This window comes from Pseudophryne corroboree, chromosome 11 (genome assembly GCF_028390025.1).
Source record: "Pseudophryne corroboree isolate aPseCor3 chromosome 11, aPseCor3.hap2, whole genome shotgun sequence".
Taxonomy (NCBI): domain Eukaryota; kingdom Metazoa; phylum Chordata; class Amphibia; order Anura; family Myobatrachidae; genus Pseudophryne; species Pseudophryne corroboree.
The window spans coordinates 306,521,383-306,548,538 of record NC_086454.1 but is presented as its reverse complement, the minus strand read 5'-3'; the positions used below and the strand labels follow the sequence as shown (position 1 = coordinate 306,548,538).

The window sequence follows — 27,156 nt, the reverse complement described above, 5'->3', positions numbered from 1 at the left end:
TCCTTCTGCAGAGCAGAAACAATTATATTCTCAATATTCTTAAACAGTGTAGAGATCGCTTTCAAAATGTAAACGAGACATGCACCAATTGAATATATTTTTTTTACTATAGAAAATTCATTATATACAGGTAGGTGTGCGCTCAAACACCTGGCCTGAACACATCATGTGGCTGGAGACACATAGTCCAAGTGAGCCACTGGGTCCCGTGCGACTCTGCTTTTTTCGTGACTAAGATGCACCGGGGAGACTGCGCTGATTAATGTGATATGCGACACTTGTACATCTGTGCCCGACGGAGTCTGTATACGACACACATTGGAACTTGGAGTGGAGAAAAGTCACAGCAGCTGCACTGTAGCATTTCGTATACAGATTCAGAGGCTCAGTCGCACACAGATGTACCAGTTTCGTAGAACAGATTAATCAGCACAGTCTCATAGTGAGTGTGTCCTAGTCAAAATGGATTTGAAAGCAAAAAGGAGACAATGAGCTGTAAGCATATTGATCATCTTTAGACTGGACACCCTAAATTGGAGGGCATAACCCTAATGATACAGTATCAGATTGTGTTATCGCTGAGTCTATAATTAAGGATGACTGCTCAACTGGACTTGTAGAGAGCTTCAGGAAACATTTTTAACATCACTTAATCCACAATCATCCTGGCTCCTCTGTCAATCAACACACCTCTAAAGTATCAAGGTAACACCTGACACCATTACTCCATTCTGTACAAACCCCCAAAATCCTGAGGGCCTCCATCCCCTTTTTGTCCGGCCCAACTTTATCCACCAAGCTTCCTAGCCAACAAGCGGTTTTGTATATGGGGCACAATTCTGTAGCCACCAATGGTGCCTCCACCCCTTACACACCCACATTATGGCCTGTATCACCACAGTCGCTTAGGCCTAACCCACCCACCTCCTATAAGGTCTACCACATCACTGGAGTCATGTGCCACACAATTATCATCAGCTCCACTGCCCGTCCAACCCCCTTGATTATACATGACGTATCTTACATTATCTGCTCTTCCAGCTCTATGACAGACCCACAGCTGCTAACCTGGGACACTGATCGCGAGTTAGACCTTTTTGGTGGTTCATCCCGCTCACAGCCCCTGGCATCCTCACCGATTATCGCTCCACACTGCACATCTCTGCAGGTTTCCCTCACCTGTCTCATCCACATGGGCAGGTGAAGGAAGGTATAATGTCTTAAGTTCAGACCTTCCTCTACTCAAAAATCAAGATAGCAGGACCTTCCTCCACCCTTAGGGCTATCAACGACTCCTCATACAATTTGGCTTCCCTATGGCCTACTCTTTGGTCCTACTCTTCTGTAAGCAATAAAATTCCAGAACCCAGCAGCTTTGCCCTCACCTCATTCCTTTCAACCTGGCAAACTTCCAAAACACCGCTCTTCTGCAACAACTCACCTCTTATGTCAGTGTAGTTGGGCCTGAACTCCAACATCTTATAGCCTCCATCTCCAGCTCTGTACCTTTTGCATTGTCCTTCTTCCATGACTTTACCTTCACTTTCTCTGCTGGTTACTGGCCAATTACTACTACGTCTGGTCCACAGAGTCTACTCTGCAATGCTCCACCTAAACCCCCACAGAAAGCTGGCTTTGGATCAAACCAGAGACTCTGCACAGCAAGCCCCATCCTCCACACAACCTGGCTCTTACACCTTATAGGCCCTCTGCCATGTTGGCCTACAATCCATCAAGGACCCAGAAACAGGCCTCTGATGACAGCTTAGCATCTTCCTCAGCTCCCACATGAACCACTAGTTCACTATCCCAACAACTCTATTGTCTTACACCTACTTTTAGATTTCAAGCTCTCGTGGGCAGGCTTATCTATCCCCCAACTGTCTTGTGGCTACGTTCTGCCACCTTATCCTAAATTATTCTTTCTGCAACGCAATCTGGTCAAAATGACATCTGTTCATTTAATTCTGCATGACTAATGTTCACGTTTGCCATGCCTGTCTTACGTGCTTTGTGCCAAATTCTTCTGCCTGCCTTCAAGTTGGTCAGAACTGGCCATGTTCTGATTTGTTCAACATAACCATAATTTTCTTGTTTGTGACAATGTGGATCGTGTCTGCATGCCGTGCGGTTTGGTCATTACTTAAAACCACGCACTCTTTATTCTAATGTAAATGTTTACTTCTCTGTCATTTCTATATTACTCTGTATGGCACTGCGCAATCAGTGGCGCCTTTGATGATCTGCAGCCAGAATTAGTTATGTAGAGAGTTTCACTACGATAAACTGGAATGGCGATAGTTACAACGTTCGATATTTGCTTCCGCTTATTATATTAGGGCTTGGAAGACAGCAGTCAATTCATCCTGGTGTGAGGGGCAGTTGGGGTAAGTAGACCTGGGAACAAATATGGTCAGCGAATTGTGCAAACATTCACAGCAAGACGCAGAACGAGGAGAGTATTGCGGCTGTTTCTGAGACGCATGCAATGCGTCTGTAGTTGCGGGAAGCCAGGTTAACTACCTTCTACTAATGCGAGTTTACACTAAACTAATGTGGGAGCTCGTGCTTGTTCCACACATTGATTTTATGCCGGCCACTGCAATCATCATCATCATCATTAGGGTTCTGCACTTGCACGAGACCTCTGCTAGGTGCAAGAGCTCCGTCAGAGACAGGCTTCCCTACAACGAAACACACAGAGCTTTGATAAACGCCCATAAGTCAGGGCAGTTCCGTCCACACTGAATTTTGCAGTCCAGTTACCACCCTGAAAAGGTATTTCACAAAAAGGTAAATCCATTCAAGTTGCATCCCACTCAGAATAGGATGGCTAAATGCAAAGAGGCGTTAATTCACATGTGCGCATAGGTCGTATGCAAAAACTCGTCATTTGCCTCCGTGCCACTCAATCAGCCTCAATATGTACCAACGCTTTGTAAATGGCTCTCATCTCTAGTAAAATTTGCATGTGTGTATGTGTTTCCAACAAAAGCCAATTGTTACATACTGTGTTAATGTGCCAACGCATTACAACTAAAATATATACGACAGCAATACCTAATTAGCAAACAGGATATATACTGTAGATGCTCATCGCACACGGGTCCCATGAAGCAATGACAGCTGAATTGGTTACAGCTGGAACCGTTCTAAGAATCTGACAAACTCTAAGGAAAATTGTGCCATCAACTTGTGAATATGACAATTATTTTCCATAATTTCAGAGACCTTGTAAATGGCATTTGTTAAAAAAAAAAACACAACAAGAATATATATTTGCACTTACAGAGTACATTTCCCCTTAAACACAATTATATAAACCACTAATTATAGATTTAAATGCCGGCCAGACTTAGAGCATGTGAAAAGATTGAACATTCTTCAAATTAGTCCTTAATTGCAGTTTATAATTTTCGATAATGAGTTGTCAGAATAAGCTTACACACCAACCATGAGACACTCTACCACACAATGTGTGCTGATTACAGCCAGAAGACAAGTTATTACACAGCTCCCAGAGTGTTATATACCCATTGGGTGCCAGAGTTCAAAGAGAAATGCTGTATTTTATTTTTTGACAAAATCTTGGTTATTCCTAAAAATGTGACGTTTCCTCCTGGTTTTGTGCTGCCGACTGGGACGTGCGGACTAACGGCGCTCATTCGGCAAAAGTGTAACGTTGGGGGGTCTATGTCAAAACGTAGTCTACTGAAACACCTAAACAGTAATAAAACAACAGTATAAAGTAATGTTTGCTGCTACCTTGCCCCCTGGGTGGGTACGAGCTGCACACCTAAGCAAGTAAACAGCATGACTGGATTTTAAACAGAGCTAAACAGTGTTTCAGGATAAAACCAATTTAAAAAGGCAAGCGATTCCCACTGTAAACCTCTGCTGGCGGCTGACACAGGGAGTAAGAGACCAGTCAGAGAGGGCTGCCCCGCTGGGCCAGCCAGAGTGGGGTGGGTCGCCGGGGGCCAGCCAAAGAAGGGGCGGGCAGGGCCGCAGGGGCCGGCCACAGAGGGTCGGGCCGCAGGGGCCGGCCACAGAGGGTTGGGCCGCAGGGGCCGGCCACAGAGGGTCGGGACGCAGGGGCCGGCCACAGAAGGTCAGGCCACAGGGGCCACCCACAGAAGGTCGGGCCGCTGAGCCAGCCACAGTGGGGTGCGCCGCCGGATATAAAAGATGCAAGCTTATGAGGAACAATGGCACACTGTCAAATGGCCAGAGCCAGGTCACCATCTTGGGCAATGTGAGGGATGCGTACTCATAGACATCTTACTTCCACTATAGATATGTTCACTATGAATCCCCTATATAATAGCCCAGATCTGTCACTCTGTGACTGTGTGGGTAACGCTGGGAGGAGTCACAACGCCAGTGGCGTAACTACTGCCCCCGCAGTCCTCGCGGTGGCTTGGGGGCGAGGGGCTGCGGGGGCGCCACTGATTTTGCACAGATTGACATGCGGACGAGCGTCCGCATGTCAATCTGCGGTCTCCTCTCCCTCCTTCCCTCCGCTGCTGCCTCCTGTGTTGGAGGGACACGGAGCGCACATCACGCGCCCCCCTGTGTCCCTCCTGGCTCTCCCCCGGCCGGTCTAATAAGGAAGTGCCGTTCGTGAGCTTTGATTGGCTCACGAACCGGCACTTCCTTTATTAGTCCGCCCGGGGGAGAGCCAGGAGGGACACTGGAGAGGCGCGCTATGCGCTCCGTGTCCCTCCAACACAAGGGAGGGGGGGAAGCAGGCACTGGGGGGGCATATACCTGGCACTGGGGGGGCATATACCTGGCACTGGGGGGGCATATACCTGGCACTGGGGGGGCATATACCTGGCACTGGGGGGGCATATACCTGGCACTGGGGGGGAAGCAGGCACTGTGGGGGCATATACCTGGCACTGGGGGCATATACCTGGCACTGTGGGGGAAGATCTGGCACTGGGGGCATATACCTGGCACTGGGGGGGAATATCTGGCACTGGGGGCATATACCTGGCACTGGGGGGAATATCTGGCACTGGGGGCATATACCTGGCACTGTGGGGGAAGATCTGGCACTGGGGGCATATACCTGGCACTGTGGGGGAAGATCTGGCACTGGGGGCATATACCTGGCACTGTGGGGGAAGATCTGGCACTGGGGGCATATACCTGGCACTGTGGGGGAAGATCTGGCACTGGGGGCATATACCTGGCACTGTGGGGGAAGATCTGGCACTGGGGGCATATACCTGGCACTGTGGGGGAATATCTGGCACTGGGGGCATATACCTGGCACTGTGGGGGAATATCTGGCACTGGGTGCATATACCTGGCACTGTGGGGGAATATCTGGCACTGGGGGCATATGTGGCACTGGGAGCACGGCCCTAGCAACAAGCACTACCCCCTAGCAACGAGCATGACACCCAGTGCATGAAACCCCTGGCAACGAGCATGACACCCTGAGCATGAAAACCCCTGGCACCGTGCATGGAACCAAGAGCATGAGACCCCTGGCAACGAGCAGGTAATTTAAAAGTAATTGGAAGCCTTACTGTAGAACTTAATGTGTAATGGGCATTACGGTGTGGTATACTATATCACGGGCATTGTGTGGTATGTGGTATAATGTCTCAGGGTCACTGCAGTGTTTGGCATAATGTATCACGGACATTGCGGTGTGTGTCATAATGTGTCAGGCATTACGGTGTGTTGTATACTATATCACGGGCATTGTGGTATGTGGTATAATGTCTCAGGATCATTGTGGTGTGTGTCATACTGTGTCACAGACATTGTATGTGCTATAATGTATCAGGGGCATTGCAGTGTGTAGCATAATGTATAACGGGCATTGCGATTCCTGTCATAATGTGTCACAGGCATTACGGTGTGTGGCATAATGTGTCGGGGGCATAACGGTATGTGCATATTGTGTCATGTGCATTATTGTGTGTGGAATAATGTCTAAGGGCCATTGCAGTATGTGGCATAATGTATACTGGGCATTACTATAAGGAGGAAAAATGACAAATAATGTAAGGGGCATGAATGAGGATTATTTTTCTTTCCTGTGGTGGCTAACGTCTGGGCGTGCAGGTTGCAAAACTGGGGTATAAGGTAGTCTTTTCCTGCAATACCACACCCCTTTACGTGAAGCCACGCCCATTTCAACGAAGCCACACACCCTTTTTGGCGGCGCGCGCATATTTGTCCCTTTACTAGTGCCAATTATGGGAGGTATGGGGGGGGGGGGGGCGCCGAAGGATTTTTTGGCATGGGGGAGAAAAAATTCTAGTTACGCCACTGCACAACGCCCAGCGTGAGTCACAGAGTCAGTGGATGGATGCAGGGCATGATGTGACAGGCGGGCGTCGGGAGCGCGCACAGTATGCTATATGAAGATGATGGGTTTGGGAGGATTCCTGATTCCGCCGTCCCGGCCTCTGCTCTCACTACCCCACCCGGGGAAATGATGTGCGGACGGTGCAGCTGAGGCCTCCCCGGACCCGCCCGTATCATTCAGCTCCCCGCTGTCTGGAGGCAGCCCGTCCCCAGCGCACAGCCCGCTCTGGCCCCGCAGCCGCCACCACCTCCTCCGTCCTCCCCAACCACACGCCCGGCGGCTTCGGCCCCACTTCTGCTGCTGGACTTGCAAACTCTCTAGAGGACTGGGGGCGGCCACTGGGTATACATAAAAGGGACACGCAGCAACAGCAGCTCCAGCACCAGGCTAAGGGAGCTCTCCTGACACTGCGTGCACACACACGGCACCCCACCCCTCCCCCAGCCTCTGCACCCCCGCAATCGCTCCTCCCCCACCCACGGCCGCAACCCCCGCAACCGCCCCTCCCCCACCCACAGGAACCCCGCGTCCGTGGCACCCTCGCAACCGCCCCTCTCCCACCTGCATTGGCTCAGGACTCCCTCCCCCTCCAGCGGCGGCTCCGGACCCCCTCCCCCGCCCCTTTCCCACACACAGCACCCCTGCCCCTCTCCCACCCACAGCAACCCCGCCGCAAGCACCCCTCCCCGACCCGCGGCACCCCCGCAAGCACCCCACCCGCAGCAACCCCCCATCCATGGCACCCCCGCAACCGCCGCTCCAGCGGTGGCTCAAGACTCCCTCCAGCGACACCTCCACCCACATAGGCTCAGGATTCCCTCTCCCACCCACGGCAACCCCGCATCTGTGGCACCCCCCGCAACCGCCCCTCCCACACCCGCGGTGGCTCAGGACTTCCTCCCACGGCACTCCGCAACCGCCCCTCTCCCACCCGCGGTGGCTCAGGACTGCCTCCCGCAGCACTCCCCCAACCGCCCCTCACCCACCCACGGTGGCTCCAGACCCCCTCCCCCACCCGCAGTCCGCAGCAGGCTCAGCCAGGTCACAAAGTACCAAACCCGACTTTATTTGATGCAATTGTCCTTTCAGGCTGAGCCACGTCTCCCATCCATTCATCGTCACGTAGGGCAGAGGGAGCGTATAGAAAGAAGTGGGGTGCGCCAGCTATTTGTTCAGAATGAATTTCTTTACGGTCATCTAGAGCCGCACAAGCTGCAATTTACGAAGCCATCCCTGCCTTTTACAGATAACAACATCACAGAGAGAAGGACGACATCAAGACCCTGCGCTGACTGTTCCCTGATACTCCTGCCCCATCATGTAATCTGTGCGCGCAAGCTGTCTGTCTGCAACGGCAATCAGCAATTCAGATTCTGAGCTATAATAGGAGACCAAAAACAATCACAACATAATACAGATCTAAACACAATAAACCATCCAAAAAACTAAACGAAGACAGTGCTGTCTACAGAGATAAACAAGGAGATTGGGAATGCAGGATTGGGGATTAGCGGAAGAGGAGTACTGAAGTATGGGTAGCACAGTGGATAGCACTGCTACATCAAAGCCTCTTATAAATGTAATTCCCAGTCATGGCCCATCTGTGTGGCTTTTGTATGTTCTCCCAATGTTTGCGTGGACTTCCTCCGGTTTCCTCCCACTCTCCAATAATATACTGGTAGGCTAATTGGCACCTGACAAAATGAACACTAGTGTGTATGTGGGTGTACTTGTACTGTATGTTAGGGAATTTAGATTGCAGTCTCCAATCAGGCAGGGACCGAAATGACATATATTCGCTGTACAGTGCTGTGGAAAATAGTGCCGCTGTATAAAGAATCCACTGATCTGGAATACACTTTTGGGGTGTTGCCTAAAGATAGTATTTGGTGTATCTATTTCTTAGGCCACTAAAATGGAACCTTACGATAATTTGGTTCGTCCCTTTGGACAAAGACCCTTATTCCGAGTTGATTGCTAGCTGCCGTTGTTCGCTGCGTTGCAATCATTTAAAAAAAACGGCAAAACTGCGCATGCGTATGCACCGCAATGCGCACGCATGGCGTACGGGTACAAAGAGCATCGTGGTTTTGCACAGGTTCTAGCGAGGCTTTCAGTCGCACTGGCGAACGCAGGGAGATTGACAGGAAATGGGAGTTTCTGGGTGGCAACGGACCGTTTTCTGTGAGTGTTCGGAAAATCGCAGGCGTGGCCGGGTGGGTATCTGATGTCATTACCGTGTCATTCATCGCAGCAATCATCGCACAATATAAGTAACTACAGGGCTGGTCTTGTTCTGCACAAAATGTGTTTGCTGCCGCTCGGCTGCACATGCGTTCGCGAAAATACATTCCCCCGTGGGCGGCGACTATGCGTTTGCACGGCTGCTAAAAGTGGCTGGCGAGCGATCAACTCGGAATGAGGGCCAATATTCTGGTATTCACGGCACAGCCTGGCCATTACCATTACGTGCGCAGGTGGATGACTGGGCTGCGTGGAAAGACGGATACCGCTAGCTTTTGTTGGGAAAGCCATAGCATGGAGTGCACACTGTCAAAGTCAGAAAAATATCACGCTGCACGTTGCCATATGTGCACCTCATGCGTGTGCCCGCTGCACGTGCATGAGCCCTCCCGTGCGTGCGTATACTCGCAGTCGCATGCACTCGCAGGCGCACGGTATGCGCATTTACGGTAGAGTTTGTGTGCGTCTAGCGGGCGACTCAATCGTTACATATTTTAGTCATATAATGTATTTTGTAGATTATGGTCCCGTTGATAGAATCTGAAAGTTTAGTTAATATAGCATGTTCAGAGACAGAGAGCTCCCTCTTTGTTTGATACGAAGGGTCAGACAGGGGTGACACAGTGGTGTTTAGTATCCATCGGAAGAGTATTAAATTAGCAATATTCCGGTGTTGGTTAGAAACGGATTAATCGCTCGTGCGTATAGTTATGGCCATAAGAAGTTTATGGACATTTTCTATATTTGCAGTTTATTACCCATGCGGCGGGAAACCTGGGTTTCCCTCCCACTTGAGCAGTTTGAAATAGTCACAGCCCACCTGTATGAACCAACCTATGACCTTTTGTTATAATGCGGAGACGGATTCCTGTGTCCAATGAACAATAAGAATGTAGGGACCATTGTACTGTACTGTGTGTAAGTGTATATAAAGACAAGCCGACCTGGGCCAGCTCCACTATACTCTTCTCAACGGTTCTCATCACTGATAATCGGGAGCTGGATATCCAGAAAGGCGCATGCGATTGTTTCCCCTTGTGCGTAAGTTCTCTGCAACCATATTTATCTCCTATTTGTTGTAAGCCATTTCTCTCTCTCCTTCCCCTTAAATGTAATTGTGCCGCTATTGTAATTTTAACGTGTAGTAATTCGGTTAGGTATTTTATGTTAGTTTGGTAGTGTATAAGTTGTAATGTGTATTCTTTTGCAATTGAACGTTCATTCTCTCCCTTAAAAGGTGTTAGAACCTTAGACCGGTATTTGAGTGTTTATTATATTGCTAAGTGTTCTCAGAGCGTCACGGACGCTCATACAGCTTTTAAACTAACAAGGTTACACTGTGTTGCATTTACACCTTATCACTGCATAAAGGTTTACAGTATAAGTACATTCTTTAAGGTATAGTTATAAAGGTTTAACTCTGTGAGCGTCAGCGCCGCTTGTGATCTCCTCGTGGTCTCGAGCGTCCGCTACGCTGGTAGCGTATCATTACGGTAATCGGCAGCCCATAGCGTGCTTGCCTCTACGCATTAAGCCGTGAGCGACTTGTGCCGCTCGTGCGTCTCGTCCACGGCTAAGCGTCCACTACGCTAAGTGCGTATCCTTACGGTACCACATACTCCAATAGCGTACTGAGTCTCTTAACCTTTTAGCGTGTTTAAAATAGGATAAATATTAGGCTTTATCAACACAGAACGGCATTACTGGAAGCGGCAGGGATAGGCAATGGGGAACAGCCTGTGAGCTATAATGGGCAGTTCCCTGACACTGATGCACATGGAACCCTACAAAGTCTATGATGATCTATAATCATTTAATCACCATTGTCTGGGTTATTAAGAGCCATGCTGGTAAATCCAATAAGAAAATGACCATTACTGACCCAAGTGTCCAGCTTTAGTACTGTATTGCTAATAAGCAGCAAATACAGTATTATAGATGGAGGAAAAATAGAAATAGGGCAGCACGGTAGTGCAATGGTTAGTAATGTTATCTCAAAGCAATGACTACATCCAACCAAGGCTTGTGTGTGTGTAGTTTGCATGTTCTCCCAATGTTTACACGGATTTCCTCCAGGCACTCTAGGTTCTGTCCACAATCCAAAATCACACCGGCACAGTAGGGGAATTGGCTTCAGACACAAATTGCTCTAGGCCCCTATGTAACTGCTGGGGAGTTGCAGGAAACGCCTTTTAAATTACTGCCACTTTAAATATACAGGTTAAATCACTGGAATTGGGCCAAAACCTCCAACTGGTCCCAAGAGCTTATGTGTGTCCATGCGTTAGGGATTAAAGATGGCAAACTCCGCTGTGACAGAGACTAATGTGAAATATGTATGTGCTATATAATAGGATTTTAGTACCTACCGGTAAATTATTTTCTCTTAGTCCGTAGAGGATGCTGGGGACTCCAAAAGGACCATGGGGTATAGACGGATCCGCAGGAGCTTGGGCACACTATAAAGACTTAAACTGGGTGTGAACTGGCTCCTCCCTCTATGCCCCTCCTCCAGACCTCAGTTAGAAAACTGTGCCCAGGAGAGATGGACAATTTCGAGGAAAGAATGTATTGTTATAACACAGTGAGTGTCCTACCAGCTCACACCTCAAACACACCGCAGAACGTGGCATTCAGTAGAATACCAGCCCAGAGCATGAACAAAACACAGCCACATGCTGAGAGAATATGTAACACAAACCGTGTGTCCACAGAAGCAAAAATAAGACCCCGCATGCCCTGTCATGAACAACGGTAGCAACCACCAGACAGAGAAGACACACCACCAGGGTGTAACCAAAAGCAATAACTGCAGACACCGTACGCACTGGGACGGGCGCCCAGCATCCTCTACGGACTAAGAGAAAAGGATTTACCGGTAGGTACTAAAATCCTATTTTCTCATACGTCCTAGAGGATGCTGGGGACTCCAAAAGGACCATGGGGTTTATACCAAAGCTCCAAAACGGGCGGGAGAGTGCGGACGACTCTGCAGCACCGAATGAGCAAACATAAGGTCCCCAAAAATCAGGGTATCAAACTTGTAGAGCATAGCAAAAGCGTTTGATCCCGACCAAGAATCCGCTCGGCAAAGTTGAACCGCCGAGACTCGTCGGGCATCCGCCCAAGAAAAGCCCATCTTCCCAAAAGAAGGAACCTCCACCGACTTCGGTGACGGCAAATCAGCCGTAGAACGAACATGCCAAACCGCATCACAGATTCAGCATGTAACAGACTGCATAACGCAGTCTCCCAAACCAAGCTGGGAACATACCAGACAAACAGGGCCTCTGTTTCTCCAAACTGAGCCAAATTGATGACCTACATACTCAAATCCCTGGCTAGATCAAGGGAATTTGATCCAGCTAATGCCTAAGTAACCCCCGGCATCAAAATAGGCCGATTTCTGGGAAACCCAGAAACCACTCTTGGTAGAACTACCAACCGAGTACTCAATTCCTCTCTATCCACCTGAAAGATCAAACAAGGCTCTTGTGAGACAAAACCACCACTTCCGACACCCGCCTTGCGGACGTCAAAGTCAATAGCCTGACTGCTTTCCAAGAGAGAAATTTCGTAAAGAAACTTATTAGGCTTGCCTCCACATCGGCTTGTAAAGTATGGATAAGCACGACCTAGCTGAAAGTCCTCCATAGGAGCCTTCCTGGATACACACCGAGACACATAATTACTCCAACAACGGTGGTAACGCAGTGCCGTTAGTTCTTTCCTAGCCTGAAGAATTGAAGAAACGACTTCACTGGGAACTCCCGTTCGGCTTAGGATATGGCATTCAACCGCCCCGCCGTCAGACGCAGCCGCGGTAAGTCCTGATACACGCCCTGATCTTGTTGTAACATTACCTCACGTAAAGGAAGAGGGCAGTCATTTTCTATGAGTAAACCATGAAAAACTGGATAGCCAACCCTCGCTGGCTAGACCGGATTTAAGAGGATCATCGGAACCTTCGATCATCTTACGCTTACCACTGTCAGAAAAGTGAAAGCGGAGAGGCCACCTAGACCGACTCAAAACACCCACGGTGTCACGAGGGTGTCCACTGCTATATCTTGAGTGTCCCTTGACCTGGAACAATCTCCTCGAGGCCTCTCGTTGAGGCGAGACGCCAACATGTCCAATTGCGACACTCCTCAAAGACTTGTCACGTCTGGGAAAGCTTCTCGATGATGACAGAATTTTTCCCGGCTGGATATCGTGTCCGCAGAGGAAATCTATTTCTCCGTCATTTACCTCCGGAACGAAGACTGCTAATATAGTGTTTACCAGACTTCCCACTCAACTGCAAACTGTGCATCTTCTGCCATTGCCGGTTTGCTCCTTGTTCCGCCCTAGTGGCTTACTTACGCCATTGCTGACAAGTCGTCTGGCAGAATTAACACGGGCAGAACACGAAGAATACGTTCGTCTAAAATAGCTCTTAATTCAAGAAAGCTTACAGCAGACAAGTTTCCCAACTTGACCTCATCCACTGGAAATACGTCCCTTGCAAAGGACTGCTCCCCAGCTTCGGAGATCTGTATGCACGGACACCAGGATCTAAACCTGGATCCCTAACCTTCATTCCTCTAGAAGGAAAGAACCGAGCAGACAGCACAGGAGCGATGTCCTGGCCGTTTTGATTATATTCCGGTGCATGCGCAGGTGAGACCCGGACCCCATTTCCAACTGGTCCCATGAAAACCACTCTGGTATTAGACCTGCTCACCGAAAAAGGCCTCTTAGGCCGCACCCATCTGTCTTATTAACGGAACCTATTGATGAGGTATCACCTCAAAGCCGATCCAACTCTGGATCCTCAGACCTCTTTCCACAGGAAAAACACCGAACCTTAACCAGTCAGTATCTACTCTGAAACCCACTTATGACATCTGCGTCGTTGGGAACAACAGCCAATCCCTGCGCCGAAGAACAGTCAGAGATAAACAACGATATGCACCTTCATACAGGGACAACCAGACAATGTCCTGAACCTGACGCACCTCTGTATGGCGTCGCGTATTACCTCCCCTTCCATAGGGGAAAGGCAAGATCTATTAGAAAAAACAGTAAGGGGAAACAACCGTAACTCAGAATGTTCCCCTTTGGCTTCTATAAGTAACTCACAGGTCCTAGTCTATTCCTGGACTAACTGAAAATTAGTAGATAAGTGGTCACCGGAGTGGGGACCAGCCAGATAGACTCAGCGACAAGTGGTGTATGTAGTGGAAACAGAAAACTACGTCCACTTCTGCGAACCTAACAAGGCTGCAGAACACTTAACTTTTCACCTTCCATTGTCTGCACAGAAAAGGAAAAAAGAACGGTATCGAACCGGTTAAAACGACTGCATCCCACAAAAGAATGCGTCACCAACCGTTGTGAAAGAGGCTAACTCACGAATTCAGACTTACCAGCGGAAACCGCCGAGATTGACTGAACAGAGGCCCCACCAAACAGCTGTATACCTCCCACCAGCAACTCCCGGAGACCTCCTCCGCATTTTACCGGTCACACCATCTGCTGTCACGTGGCAGCCTGCTGTAATGTTATAAGGAAGAATAAACATAGGCAAGCCTACCCACTCTAGGTAGGATAATTCTATCGGATGCCTACCTGACCACAACACTCCCTCAAGTGCATACAGTGCAAATAAGGTCAAAGTATAGAAATAAAAATAAGATTTTACTTACCGATAAATCTATTTCTCGTAGTCCGTAGTGGATGCTGGGGACTCCGTCAGGACCATGGGGATTAGCGGCTCCGCAGGAGACAGGGCACAAAAATAAAGCTTTAGGATCAGGTGGTGTGTACTGGCTCCTCCCCCTATGACCCTCCTCCAAGCCTCAGTTAGGATACTGTGCCCGGACGAGCGTACACAATAAGGAAGGATATTGAATCCCGGGTAAGACTCATACCAGCCACACCAATCACACCGTATAACTTGTGATCTGAACCCAGTTAACAGTATGACAAACGTAGGAGCCTCTGAACAGACGGCTCACAACAATAACAACCCGATTTTTTTTGTAACAACAACTATGTACAAGTATTGCAGACAATCCGCACTTGGGATGGGCGCCCAGCATCCACTACGGACTACGAGAAATAGATTTATCGGTAAGTAAAATCTTATTTTCTCTGACGTCCTAAGTGGATGCTGGGGACTCCGTCAGGACCATGGGGATTATACCAAAGCTCCCAAACGGGCGGGAGAGTGCGGATGACTCTGCAGCACCGAGTGAGAGAACTCCAGGTCCTCCTCAGCCAGGGTATCAAATTTGTAGAATTTTACAAACGTATTTGCTCCTGACCAAGTAGCAGCTCGGCAAAGTTGTAAAGCCGAGACCCCTCGGGCAGTCGCCCAAGATGAGCCCACCTTCCTTGTGGAATGGGCATTTATATATTTTGGCTGTGGCAGTCCTGCCACAGAATGTGCAAGCTGAATTGTACTACACATTCAACTAGCAATCGGCTGCTTAGAAGCAAGAGCACCCAGTTTTTTGGGTGCATACAGGATAACAGCAAGTCAGTTTTCCTGACTCCAGCCGTCCTGGAAATCTATATTTTCAGGGCCCTGACAACATCTAGCAACTTGGAGTCCTCCAAGTCTCTAGTAGCCGCAGGTACCACAATAAGCTGGTTCAGATGAAACGCTGACACCAACTTAGGGAGAAACTGGGGACGAGTCCGCAGCTCTGCCCTGTCCGAATGGACAATCAGATATGGGCTTTTGTGAGACAAAGCCGCCAATTCTGACACTCGCCTGGCCGAGGCCAGGGCCAACATCATGGTCACTTTCCATGTGAGATATTTCAAATCCACAGATTTGAGCGGTTTAAACCAACGTGATTTGAGGAATCCCAGGACTACGTTGAGATCCCACAGTGCCACTGGAGGCACAAAAGGGGGTTGTATATGCAGTACTCCCTTGTCAAATTTCTGGACTTCAGGAACTGAAGCCAATTCTTTCTGGAAGAAAATCGACAGGGCCGAAATTTGAACCTTAATGGACCCCAATTTGAGGCCCATAGACACTCCTGTTTGCAGGAAATGCAGGAATCGACCGAGTTGAAATTTCTTCGTGGGTCCTTCCTGGCCTCACACCACGCAACATATTTTCGCCACATGTGGTGATAATGTTGTGCGGTCACCTCCTTCCTGGCTTTGACCAGGGTAGGAATGACCTCTTCCGGAATGCCTTTTTCCCTTAGGATCCGGCGTTCAACCGCCATGCCGTCAAACGCAGCCGCGGTAAGTCTTGGAACAGACATGGTACTTGCTGAAACAAGTCCCTTCTTATCGGCAGAGGCCCTGAGTCCTCTGTGAGCATCTCTTGAAGTTCCGGGTACCAAGTCCTTCTTGGCCCATCCGGAGCCACGAGTATAGTTCTTACTCCTCTACGTCTTATAATTCTCAGTACCTTTGGTATGAGAAGCAGAGGAGGGTACACATACACCGACTGGTACACCCCTGGTGTTACCAGAACGTCCACAGCTATTGCCTGAGGGTCTCTTGACATGGCGCAATACCTGTCCAGTTTTTTGTTCAGGCGGGACGCCATCATGTCCACCTTTGGTCTTTCCCAACGGTGCACAATCATGTGGAAAAAACTTCTCGATGAAGTCCCCACTCTCCCGGGTGGAGGTCGTGCTGAGGAAGTCTGCTTCCCAGTTGTCCACTCCCGGAATGAAAACTGCTGACAGTGCTATCACATGATTTTCCGCCCAGCGAAGAATCCTTGCAGTTTCTGCCATTGTCCTCCTGCTTCTTGTGCCGCCCTGTCTGTTTACGTGGGCGACTGCCGTGATGTTGTCCCACTGGATCAATACCGGCTGACCTTGAAGCAGAGGTCTTGCTAAGCTTAGAGCATTGTAAATTGCTCTTAGCTCCAGTATATTTATGCGGAGAGAAGTCCCCAGACTTGAACACACTCCCTGGAAATTTTTTCCCTGTGTGACTGCTCCCCAGCCTTTCAAGCTGGAATCCGTGGTCACCAGGACCCAGTCCTGAATGCATAACTGTGGCCCTTTAGTAGATGAGCACTCTGCAGCCACCACAGAAGAGACACCCTTGTCCTTGGAGACAGGGTTATCCGCTGATGCATCTGAAGATGCGATCCGGACCATTTGTCCAGCAGATTCCACTGAAAAGTTCTTGCGTGAAATCTGCCGAATGGAATCGCTTCGTAAGAAGCCACCATTTTTCCCAGGACCCTTGTGCAATGATGCACTGACACTTTTCCTGGTTTTTGGAGGTTCCTGACTAGCTCGGATAACTCCCTGGCTTTCTCCTCCGGGAGAAACACCTTTTTCTGGACTGTGTCCAGAATCATCCCTAGGGACAGCAGACGTGTCGTCGGAGACAGCTGCGATTTTGGAATATTTAGAATCCACCCGTGCTGTCGTAGAACTACTTGAGATAGTGCTACTCAGACCTCCAACTGTTCTCTAGACCTTGCCCTTATCAGGAGATCGTCCAAGTAAGGGATAATTAAGACGCCTTTTCTTTGAAGAAGAATCATAATTTCGGCCATTACCTTGGTAAAGACCCGGGGTGCCGTGGACAATCCAAACGGCAGCGTCTGAAACTGATAGTGACAGTTTTGTACCACGAACCTGAGGTACCCTTTGTGAGAAGGGCAAATTTGGACATGGAGGTAAGCATCCTTGATGTCCAGGGACACCATATAGTCCCCTTCTTCCTGGTTCGCTATCACTGCTCTGAGTGACTCCATTTAGAATAGGTCTCACCGAGCCGTCTGGCTTCAGTACCACAATATAGTGTGGAATAATACCCCTTTACTTGTTGTAGGAGGGGTACTTTGATTATCACCTGCTGGGAATACAGCTTGTGAGTTGTTTCCAATACTGCCTCCCTGTCGGAGGTAGACGTTGGTAAAGCAAACTTCAGGAACCTGCGAGGGGGAGACGTCTCGAATTTCCAATCTGTACCCCTGGGATACTACTTGTAGGATCCAGGGGTCCACTTGCGAGTGAGCCCACTGCGTGCTGAAACTCTTGAGACGACCCCCCACCGCACCTGTTTTTACGGCCCCAGCGTCATGCTGAGGACTTGGCAGAAGCGGTGGAAGGCTTCTGTTCCTGGGAATGGGCTGCCTGCTGCAGTCTTCTTCCCTTACCTCTATCCCTGGGCAGATATTATGGGGACGAAAGGACTGAGGCTGAAAAGACTGTCTTTTTCTGCTGAGATGTGACTTGGGGTAAAAAAGGTGGATTTTCTAGCTGTTGCCGTGGCCACCAGGTCCGATGGACCGACCCCAAATAACTCCTCCCCTTTATACGGCAATACTTCCATGTGCCGTTTGGAATCTGCATCACCTGACCACTGTCGTGTCCATAAACATCGTCTGGCAGATATGGACATCGCACTTACTCTTGATGCCAGAGTTTCGCATATATAGAAATGCATCTTTTAAATGCTCTATAGTCAATAAAATACTGTCCCTGTCAAGGGTATCAATATTTCCAGTCAGGGAATCCGACCAAGCCACCCCAGCGCTGCCCATCCAGGCTGAGGCGATCGCTGGTCGCAGTATAACACCAGTATGTGTGTATATACTTTTAGGATATTTTCCAACCTCCTATCAGTTGGCTCCTTGAGGGCGTCCGTATCTGGAGACGGTAACGCCACTTGTTTTTATAAGCGTGTGAGCGCCTTATCCACCCTAAGGTGCGTTTCCCAACGCGCCATAACTTCTGGCGGGAAAGGGTATACCGCCAATAATTTTCTATCGGGGGAAACCCACGCATCATCACACACTTCATTTAATTTATCTGATTCAGGAAAAACCACATGTAGTTTTTTCACACTCCACATAATACCCTTTTTTGTGGTACTTGTAGTATCAGAAATATGTAACATCTCCTTCATTGCCCTTAACAAGTAACGTGTGGCCCTAAAGGAAAATACGTTTGTTTCTTCACCGTCGACACTGGAGTCAGTGTCCGTGTCTGTGTCGACCGACTGAGGTAAAAAGGACGTTTTAACGCCCCTGACGGTGTTTTAGACGCCTGGACAGGTACTAATTGGTTTGCCGGCCGTCTCATGTCGTCAACCGACCTTGCAGCGTGTTGACATTATCACGTAATTCCTTAAATAAGCCATCCATTCCGGTGTCGACTCCCTAGAGAGTGACATCACCATTACCGGCAATTGCTCCGCCTCCTCACCAACATCGTCCTCATACATGTCGACACACAAGTACCGACACACAGCACACACACAGGGAATGCTCTGATAGAGGACAGGACCCCACTAGCCCTTTGGGGAGACAGAGGGAGAGTTTGCCAGCACACACCAAAAACGCTATATTATACAGGGACAACCTTTATATAAGTGTTTTTCCCTTATAGCATTTTAATATATATATACATATCGCCAAATAAGTGCCCCCCCTCTCTGTTTTAACCCTGTTTCTGTAGTGCAGTGCAGGGGAGAGCCTGGGAGCCTTCCCACCAGCATTTCTGTGAGGGAAAATGGCGCTGTGTGCTGAGGAGAATAGGCCCCGCCCCCTTTTCGGCGGGCTTCTTCTCCCGTTTTTCTGAGACCTGGCAGGGGTTAAATACATCCATATAGCCTCCAGGGGCTATATGTGATGTATTTTTAGCCAGAATAAGGTATTATACATTGCTGCCCAGGGCGCCCCCAGCAACGCCCTGCACCCTCCGTGACCGTTGGTGTGAAGTGTGTGACAACAATGGCGCACAGCTGCAGTGCTGTGCGCTACCTTCATGAAGACTGAAAAGCCTTCTGCCGCCGGTTTCTGGACCTTCAATCTTCAGCATCTGCAAGGGGGGTCGGCGGCGCGGCTCCGGGACGAACCCCAGGGTGAGACCTGTGTTCCGACTCCCTCTGGAGCTAATGGTGTCCAGTAGCCTAAGAAGCCAATCCATCCTGCACGCAGGTGAGTTGAACTTCTCTCCCCTAAGTCCCTCGATGCAGTGAGCCTGTTGTCAGCAGGACTCACTGAAAATAAGAAACCTAAAAACTTTTTCTAAGCAGCTCCTTAAGAGAGCCACCTAGATTGCACCCTGCTCGGACGGGCACAAAAACCTAACTGAGGCTTGGAGGAGGGTCATAGGGGGAGGAGCCAGTACACACCACCTGATCCTAAAGCTTTAGTTTTGTGCCCTGTCTCCTGCGGAGCCGCTAATCCCCATGGTCCTGACGGAGTCCCCAGCATCCACTTAGGACGTCAGAGAAATATCACTTAGCTTCCTGTGTATGATCCTTTGCGACCGGGCTCTGCGTCGACCAGGAGTTGACTGTCATAATTTTCTCTCCGCGTTGTGAAGAGAATAATATTCGTACTCCCTGAGAGGATCGAAACCAACTCGTCCCGGCCAATCTAGATCTTAATCAACAGAGCGACCAGCACATGAGAAGAATACCATTATTTCAGTATTCATGGATATACATCATGTAATACACAATAGAACACCCATATCCTAACCATGCATATATAAAGTTATATCTACATATATATACATATAGATATAACCTATACGCAAGTGGAATGTCCAGACCCGTCAGGTCCCTAGTGACAGTAATGTGTTGTGAATGTGTATGACCATGTACTGACGTGCCCCCGATGTGGATCTACCAGGAACGTTATGGTCGACAGAAACTGAGTAAATGTCGACAGCACGGAATAGTAAGCGGGCAAAAATAATAATAATCTTGGAACCCCAAGGGGTCTGAGGGAAGCATACATATACAATTGTAATAACACTCCCCACACATACATACATACATATATATATATATATATACATATACACACACACACACACACACACACACAAATACAGGTACAAGGCAATAACAGCCTGTTCATTCTTTTACCCAGGAAATACCGTTGATGCCGACAGGGCATCGACAGGCCACCGTGTCTCCCCTAGTGTGTTTACTTGTTTTTAAGCACACAAAAGCAACCTGCTAATACTTAGTTGTTTGAATCAAGTACCGCCAAGCGTCGGCGAAACCAACAGTTATCCCCACGGGAGCTTTTGACAAAGCCCTCACACCTGTCGACACATGTCGACTAACCAATAGTGGGTAAATAAACAGGGAAAAGGTGAATTTATGTAACACAACAAGGATTATGCGTCCATTATTTAACATAATGCTATATTACACCCATATAGCATTAAAAAACACTGTGTCCCCCCTCCTTCTTACCATACAGTAAATCTGGGCGGGGACCTGAGGAAAAATGGCGCCGACTCCTGTGTAAGGGCTAAGCTCCGCCCCCTCCCGGCGCGCTTAAGCCCGCCCAAACATATATCTTAAATTGAGCTGGGGACCTATAAACAGGGATTAATCCCCTGTATATACCCCTATATATCCAAAACGCAGCCCAGGGCGCGCCCCGCACCCACGGAAACCGTTGGTGTGTGGGAGCGATGGAGCGCAGCGCGCACGCTGCGGTGCCCTGGCGGGGTGAAGACACCGGGAGTCCGGGTATGTTCCCCCGCCCGGGAAGATTCAAGACATGCTGCCCAGGACGCTCCCCCCCAGCGCCCTGCACCCATGGAGCCGGTGGCAGTGGAGAGATGGCGCACAGTGCGTTACAACACGCTGGCGGGGTCCGAGACACGGAGCCCCGGCACCGCCAGCTTAACTCTGCAAGTTGTAATATGCTGCCCAGGGCGCTCCCCCCAGCGCCCTGCACCCGTGAGAGCCGGCGGCGGGGAAGAAATGGCGCCTAGTGCGCTACACATACTGGCGGGTGTCCGGGACACGGAGCCCCAGCACCGCCAGAGTGTCACACAGAGAACTGTTAAATGTCTGCCCAGGGCGCAACCTCCCCAGCGCCCTGCACCCGTGAAAGCCGGCGGCGGGGGAGTAATGGCGCGCAGCGCGCAGTATATGCTGGCGGGGGTATGGGACACGGTGCTCAGGCACCCAAATGCTTTTCTGCCAGCCACAAAAAGAAATCAGCAACCTGCTGCACAGGGCGCTCCCCCCCCAGCGCCCTGCACCCTGTGAGTGCGTTGGTGTGTGGGAGCATGGAGCGCAGCGCGACCGCTGCGCTGTACCTCCGTTACTGAAGTCTTCTGCCGTCACTGAAGTTTTCTGTTCTTCACATACTCACCTGGCTTCTTTCTTCTGGCTTCTGTGAGGGGGGTGACGGCATGGCTCCGGGAACAAGCAGCTAGGCGCACCAAGTGATCGAACCCTCTGGAGCTAATGGTGTCCAGTAGCCGAGAAGCAGAGCCTTGAAACTCACAGAAATAGGTCAGTATCTCTCCCCTCACTCCCATGATGCAGGGAGCCTGTAGCCAGCATGTCTTCCTGAAAATAATAAACCTAACATGAAGTCTTTTAGAGAAACTCAGGAGAGCTCCCCTAGTGTGTGACCCATCACTCCTCGGCACAAAGTCTAACTGAGGTCTGGAGGAGGGGCATAGAGGGAGGAGCCAGTTCACACTCAGTTTAAGTCTTTATAGTGTGCCCAGGCTCCTGCGGATCCGTCTATACCCCATGGTCCTTTTGGAGTCACCAGCATCCTCTAGGACGTATAAGAAAAATAAATGTTAATAAATAATAAGACAGAATTTCAGTGAAGGACGATATTGCTACATTCAGGTACAGTACAACAACGTTCAGCTCATGTCCGGTTGCGGCCATACTAATTATACACGGATATATATTGTATACACTTGGCTGGGATGCACCAACCAGTACCGGCCTGTTTCTTTGCATCGTATACTCACCAATTCTATAGTAACGCTCCAACTTGTCCCACAGGCTCTCATTGCCTGATCTGGGAAGGTCTGTGCTCTTCAGGGGTTCATACACGGAGCCTACATTAGAACAGAGAAAAAAAAAACAGTAGAAATGAGATGAGAATACTTAATCCCGTCTCCCGCTGCATAATAAATGCCTCATCCATTAATCACATTGATGGCCTTCCTCAGACTTTTTACAGAACATTTCAGATCATCAAAGAACCTGTAACTATCAAAGTCTGTGTGCAGAGGAGATAGTGACGGCCTTACACAGATCACAGAGATCTATTATAAACACAAGCGCTATTCTCCACATTACAATCCGGGTCTGCGGGGTGATCACCAGCTCTTTATACTGTCTAGCAGAACCAGCCACACGTCATTTACCAACGAACACTCCAAGCCGCAGTCATCTAAAGCCAAACCAGAAGACAAGAGCCACGGGCTCGACCAGTAGGCGACCAAAGTGGACAGTACGCATCATATACACTGGAGGCAAGACAATATGCAGACTGCAAATCTATACGGAATAACCTATGTCAATTATGTTTTACTGTACATTTCTAGAACGTGAAAATAAACCCTATGTGTAAATCAGATAGAAATACCTTTATAGGGGGCGTTATAACTCCCTGCAGCTTTATTTAGAGGTGTGTTCATCCCACCTTTGCTTTACCTCTGTGGGGGTACACTTACTAAAGCTTCTAAAACAGAGAAGTGGTGTTATTGACCATAGCAACCAATCAGAGTCTATAAATTTCTAGAATGCAATAGAAAAATAATATCTTGTATCCGATTGGTTGCTATGGGCAACAACACATGGTCAGGTTTTAGAAGGTTTTCAGGTCTTAGTAAATCTATCCCTCAGTCTAGATTGTATTTCACCAGCATTTTTCTATCATCCTGGCACCATGTTTCATGTTTGCAGTCACTAGGTACAACACAGATATATCTTTCGTCTTCACTTCGGATACAAGTGACACCAAAAGACTAGTTATTTGTTATATTCAAGGGCAGAACAATAGCTCTAGCTGATGATATAAATACATGGCTTGAAGGCACCAAAAAGTCCATTTTTTTTTTTTCTATTATTTTTTAGGATTTTGCTTTTGGGACGTCTACAGTAGTTTGTCGTGTGAACCTGCAAGATTTCACTAAGGAAATTGAGATACCCACCACATTGCTTTTGTAGGATATCTGCATCCGAGAAAATGGTAAAGTGCCTATAACCCAATCAGTCCTTGTTACTCAAGAGCTTCTGGCAATCATTGGTCACTATTAAGTCACAAGGTAAGGCCTGGGGCTGTCCATCAGGGGGGGGGGGGGGGGGGGATATATTATCCATGGCCCGGCAACAGCTATAGCTGAAGAAATAAACACACCAGAACACTTTGGGGTATATGCAATTGCGGTCGAATTCCCGAAATTGTCGAATTTCGGGTCATTTTCGCCCCAAAAAAAAATTCGCCTATGCAATTCAGTGCTTTCCGACCAAAAAACGGACTTTCAAAATTCGACTTTTTGATATTCGAATTTTTGCAAATTCGACTTTTCTGCAATGATACAAGTGCTGCAATTCGACCAAAGCATATTCAATTCAAGTTTGGAAATTCGACAGCAGTGCTTTTAGACAGCAAATTCGTCATTTTCAATCCGCCACACTTTGGAGGGAGAAAACAATAAAAAAAATTTAAAACATGTTTTTTTTGGTGTTTTTTTTTTTAGGAATAGCATATCTATTTATATTAGAAGGGATTAGGTACTTTTTTTTTTTTTTTTTGGAGGCACAAATATTATTTATATATTTTTTAAAATATTTTTTTTTTATTTTTTATTTTATTGCTGGAACGGTAAAATCCTAAAAAAAAATGGCGTGGGGTCCCCCCTCCAAAGCATAACCAGCCTCGGGCTCTTCGAGCTGGTCCTGGTTCTAAAAATGCGGGGAAAAAATTGACAGGGGATCCCCCGTATTTTTAAAACCAGCACCGGGCTCTGCGCCTGGTGCTGGTGCCAAAAATACGGGGGACAAAAAGAGTAGGGGTCCCCCGTATTTTTAACACCAGCATCGGGCTCCACTAGCTGGACAGATAATGCCACAGCTGGGGGTCACTTTTATGCCGTGCCCTGCGGCCGTGGCATTAAATATCCAACTAGTCACCCCTGGCCGGGGTACCCTGGTGGAGTGGGGACCCCTTCAATCAAGGGGTCCCCCCCCCCAGCCACCCAAGGGCCAGGGGTGAAGCCCGAGGCTGTCCCCCCCCATCCAATGGGCTGCGGATGGGGGGGCTGATAGCCTTTTGTGATAATGAAAAGAATATTGTTTTTTCCAGCAGTACTACAAGTCCCAGCAAGCCACCCCCGCAAGCTGGTACTTGGAGAACCACAAGTACCAGCATGCGGGAGAAAAACGGGCCCGCTGGTACCTGTAGTACTACTGGGAAAAAAATACCCAAATAAAAACAGGACACACACACCTTGATAGTAAAACTTTATTTCATACGTCGACACACACATACTTACCTATGTTCACACGCCGACATCGGTCCTCTTCTCCATGTAGAATCCAGGGGTACCTGAAAATAAAAGATCAATATACTCACCTCAACCAGGGTCCAGAGATAAATCCACGTACTTGGAGAAAAAAACAAACCGGACAACCGACCACACGGACTGAAAGGGGTCCCATGCTGACACATGAGACCCCTTTCCACGAATGAGACCTGTCAGTGACAGCTGTCACACAAAGGTCTCTAAAGCCAATCAGGAAGCGCAACTTCGTTGCGCTCACCTGATTGGCTGTGCGCTGTCTGTGCTGTGACAGCGCATCGCACAGCCCCGTCCATTATATTCAATGGTGGGAACTTAGCGGCTAGCGGTGAGGTCACCCTCCGGTCAGCGGCTGACCGCGGGTAACCCCCCGGCTAGCCGCTAAGTTCCCACCATTGAAACTAATGGAGCGGCTTTGCGATGCGCTGTCACAGCACAGACAGCGCACAGCCAATCAGGTGAGCGCCACGGAAGTAGCGCTTCCTGATTGGCTGAAGGGACTTCAGTGACAGGAGTCACGTGATGTCCCGGCATTCGGGAGAAAGGGGTCTGATGTGTCAGCATGGGACCCCTTTCAGTCCGGTATGGAGCGGGTATTTGCGGTTTGTTTTTTTAACAAGTACATGGATTATACTCTGGACGTGGATGTACCTCTGGACGCTGGAAGGTGAGTATAATTTTTTCACAGGTACCCTCGGATCGTCGGAGACCGTGGCAGTCGGCGTGTCAACATAGGTAAGTATGTGTGTGTCGGTAGTGTGTAATAAAGTTTTACTATCAAGGTGTCTGTGTACTGTTTTTATTTGGGTATTTTTTTCCCAGTAGTACTACAGGTACCAGCGGTCCCGTTTTTCTCCCGCATGCTGGTACTTGTGGTTCTCCAAGTACCAGCTTGCGGGGGAGGCTTGCTGGGACTTGTAGTACTGCTGGAAAAAACAATATTCTTTTCATTATCACAAAAGGCTATCAGCCCCCCCATCCGCAGCCCATTGGATGGGGGGGGACAGCCTCGGGCTTCACCCCTGGCCCTTGGGTGGCTGGGGGGGGGGACCCCTTGATTGAAGGGGTCCCCACTCCCCCAGGGTACCCCGGCCAGGGGTGACTAGTTGGATATTTAATGCCACGGCCGCAGGGCACGGCATAAAAGTGACCCCCGGCTGTGGCATTATCTGTCCAGCTAGTGGAGCCCGATGCTGGTGTTAAAAATACGGGGGACCCCTACTCTTTTTGTCCCCCGTATTTTTGGCACCAGCACCAGGCGCAGAGCTCTGCACCTGGTGCTGGTGCCAAAAATACGGGGGACAAAAAGAGTAGGGGTCCCCCGTTTTAAAAATACGGGGGATCCCTGCCCAATTTTCCCCCGCATTTTTAGAACCAGGACCAGCTCGAAGAGCCCGAGGCTGGTTATGCTTTGGAGGGGGGACCCCACGCCATTTTTTTTTCTGGTTTTTTTTCCGTTTTTTCCCGTTTTTTAAAATCGCGACAAAATCCGCCAAATCTGACGATTTTCACCCGCGGTTCTGGCGAATCCGTTTTTCATTGAATATGGTGAATTCCGGCAGCCACCTTCCGGAATTCACCTGTCGAGAATTAAGTCGAATTAAAAATGGTGAAAAATTGCCGCGATTCGCCGTGAAGTGCATATACCCCTTTATCTTCATTTGTAACATAACGATGAAGAAGTTAAAGACTTCAGCTTGTACGTCGAAGCTCTGCTCACTGCTAGGAGCACATTAATATTCCATCATGTAGAAGCTTGCCTGATAAAAATGCACTGCTTCATTAGTTCTGTAGGAATTAAAGCCTTTCCATTAATATTTTAATTGCCTTTTTAATTTCGGCTCAAATCGCACACAGGCTTCCTAGCAACAAACATCCGACAGCTTAAAGTAAACTTGACTTCGTGCCCAGGTTGACAGTCGAATTAGACGTCGGTAAAGGCCTGGAACAAATTCAACAAGGAACAGGACGTGTCTAGCGCGGCACGCAATTCTCCGTTGCACTAAACAGCGTGTGGCTGATGATCTAAGGGATCAGAGAGGCTTCTTAAAGACTAACCAAATAATTTACTTACGCGTAGGTTAGACGCACCTGTCGCCTACGCAGAGTGAAGTCGGGTCACTTGTAGACTGAACTTATTATACAGCAGACGGCAGCCTCTCTAATCAAGGAGTTAGTGACAACACGGAGGCATTACCCAGTCAATGGGACAAGTGTTACGCACTGACATGAGGTCTGGAGTACCAGCTCCTTGCTGGCAAGAGACAGAGGAATGAC

The 27,156-nt window shown here is 48.9% G+C and overlaps 1 protein-coding gene across 5 annotated transcripts in view; it reads right to left on the bottom strand.

Annotated features, from left to right (window-relative positions):
* The window catches only part of PHKB (phosphorylase kinase regulatory subunit beta), a 413,553-nt gene that overhangs the window by 341,323 nt on the left and 45,074 nt on the right, over positions 1-27,156 (bottom strand). For 4 of the 5 annotated variants that reach the window (XM_063945574.1, XM_063945575.1, XM_063945572.1 and 1 more), the window contains one exon: positions 22,318-22,407. The exons of the other annotated variant lie outside the window; for it this stretch is intronic. In XM_063945574.1, the coding sequence (XP_063801644.1) occupies positions 22,318-22,407 (90 nt within the window). The remainder of the gene's footprint in view (positions 1-22,317; positions 22,408-27,156) is intronic. 5 annotated transcript variants of the gene reach the window in all.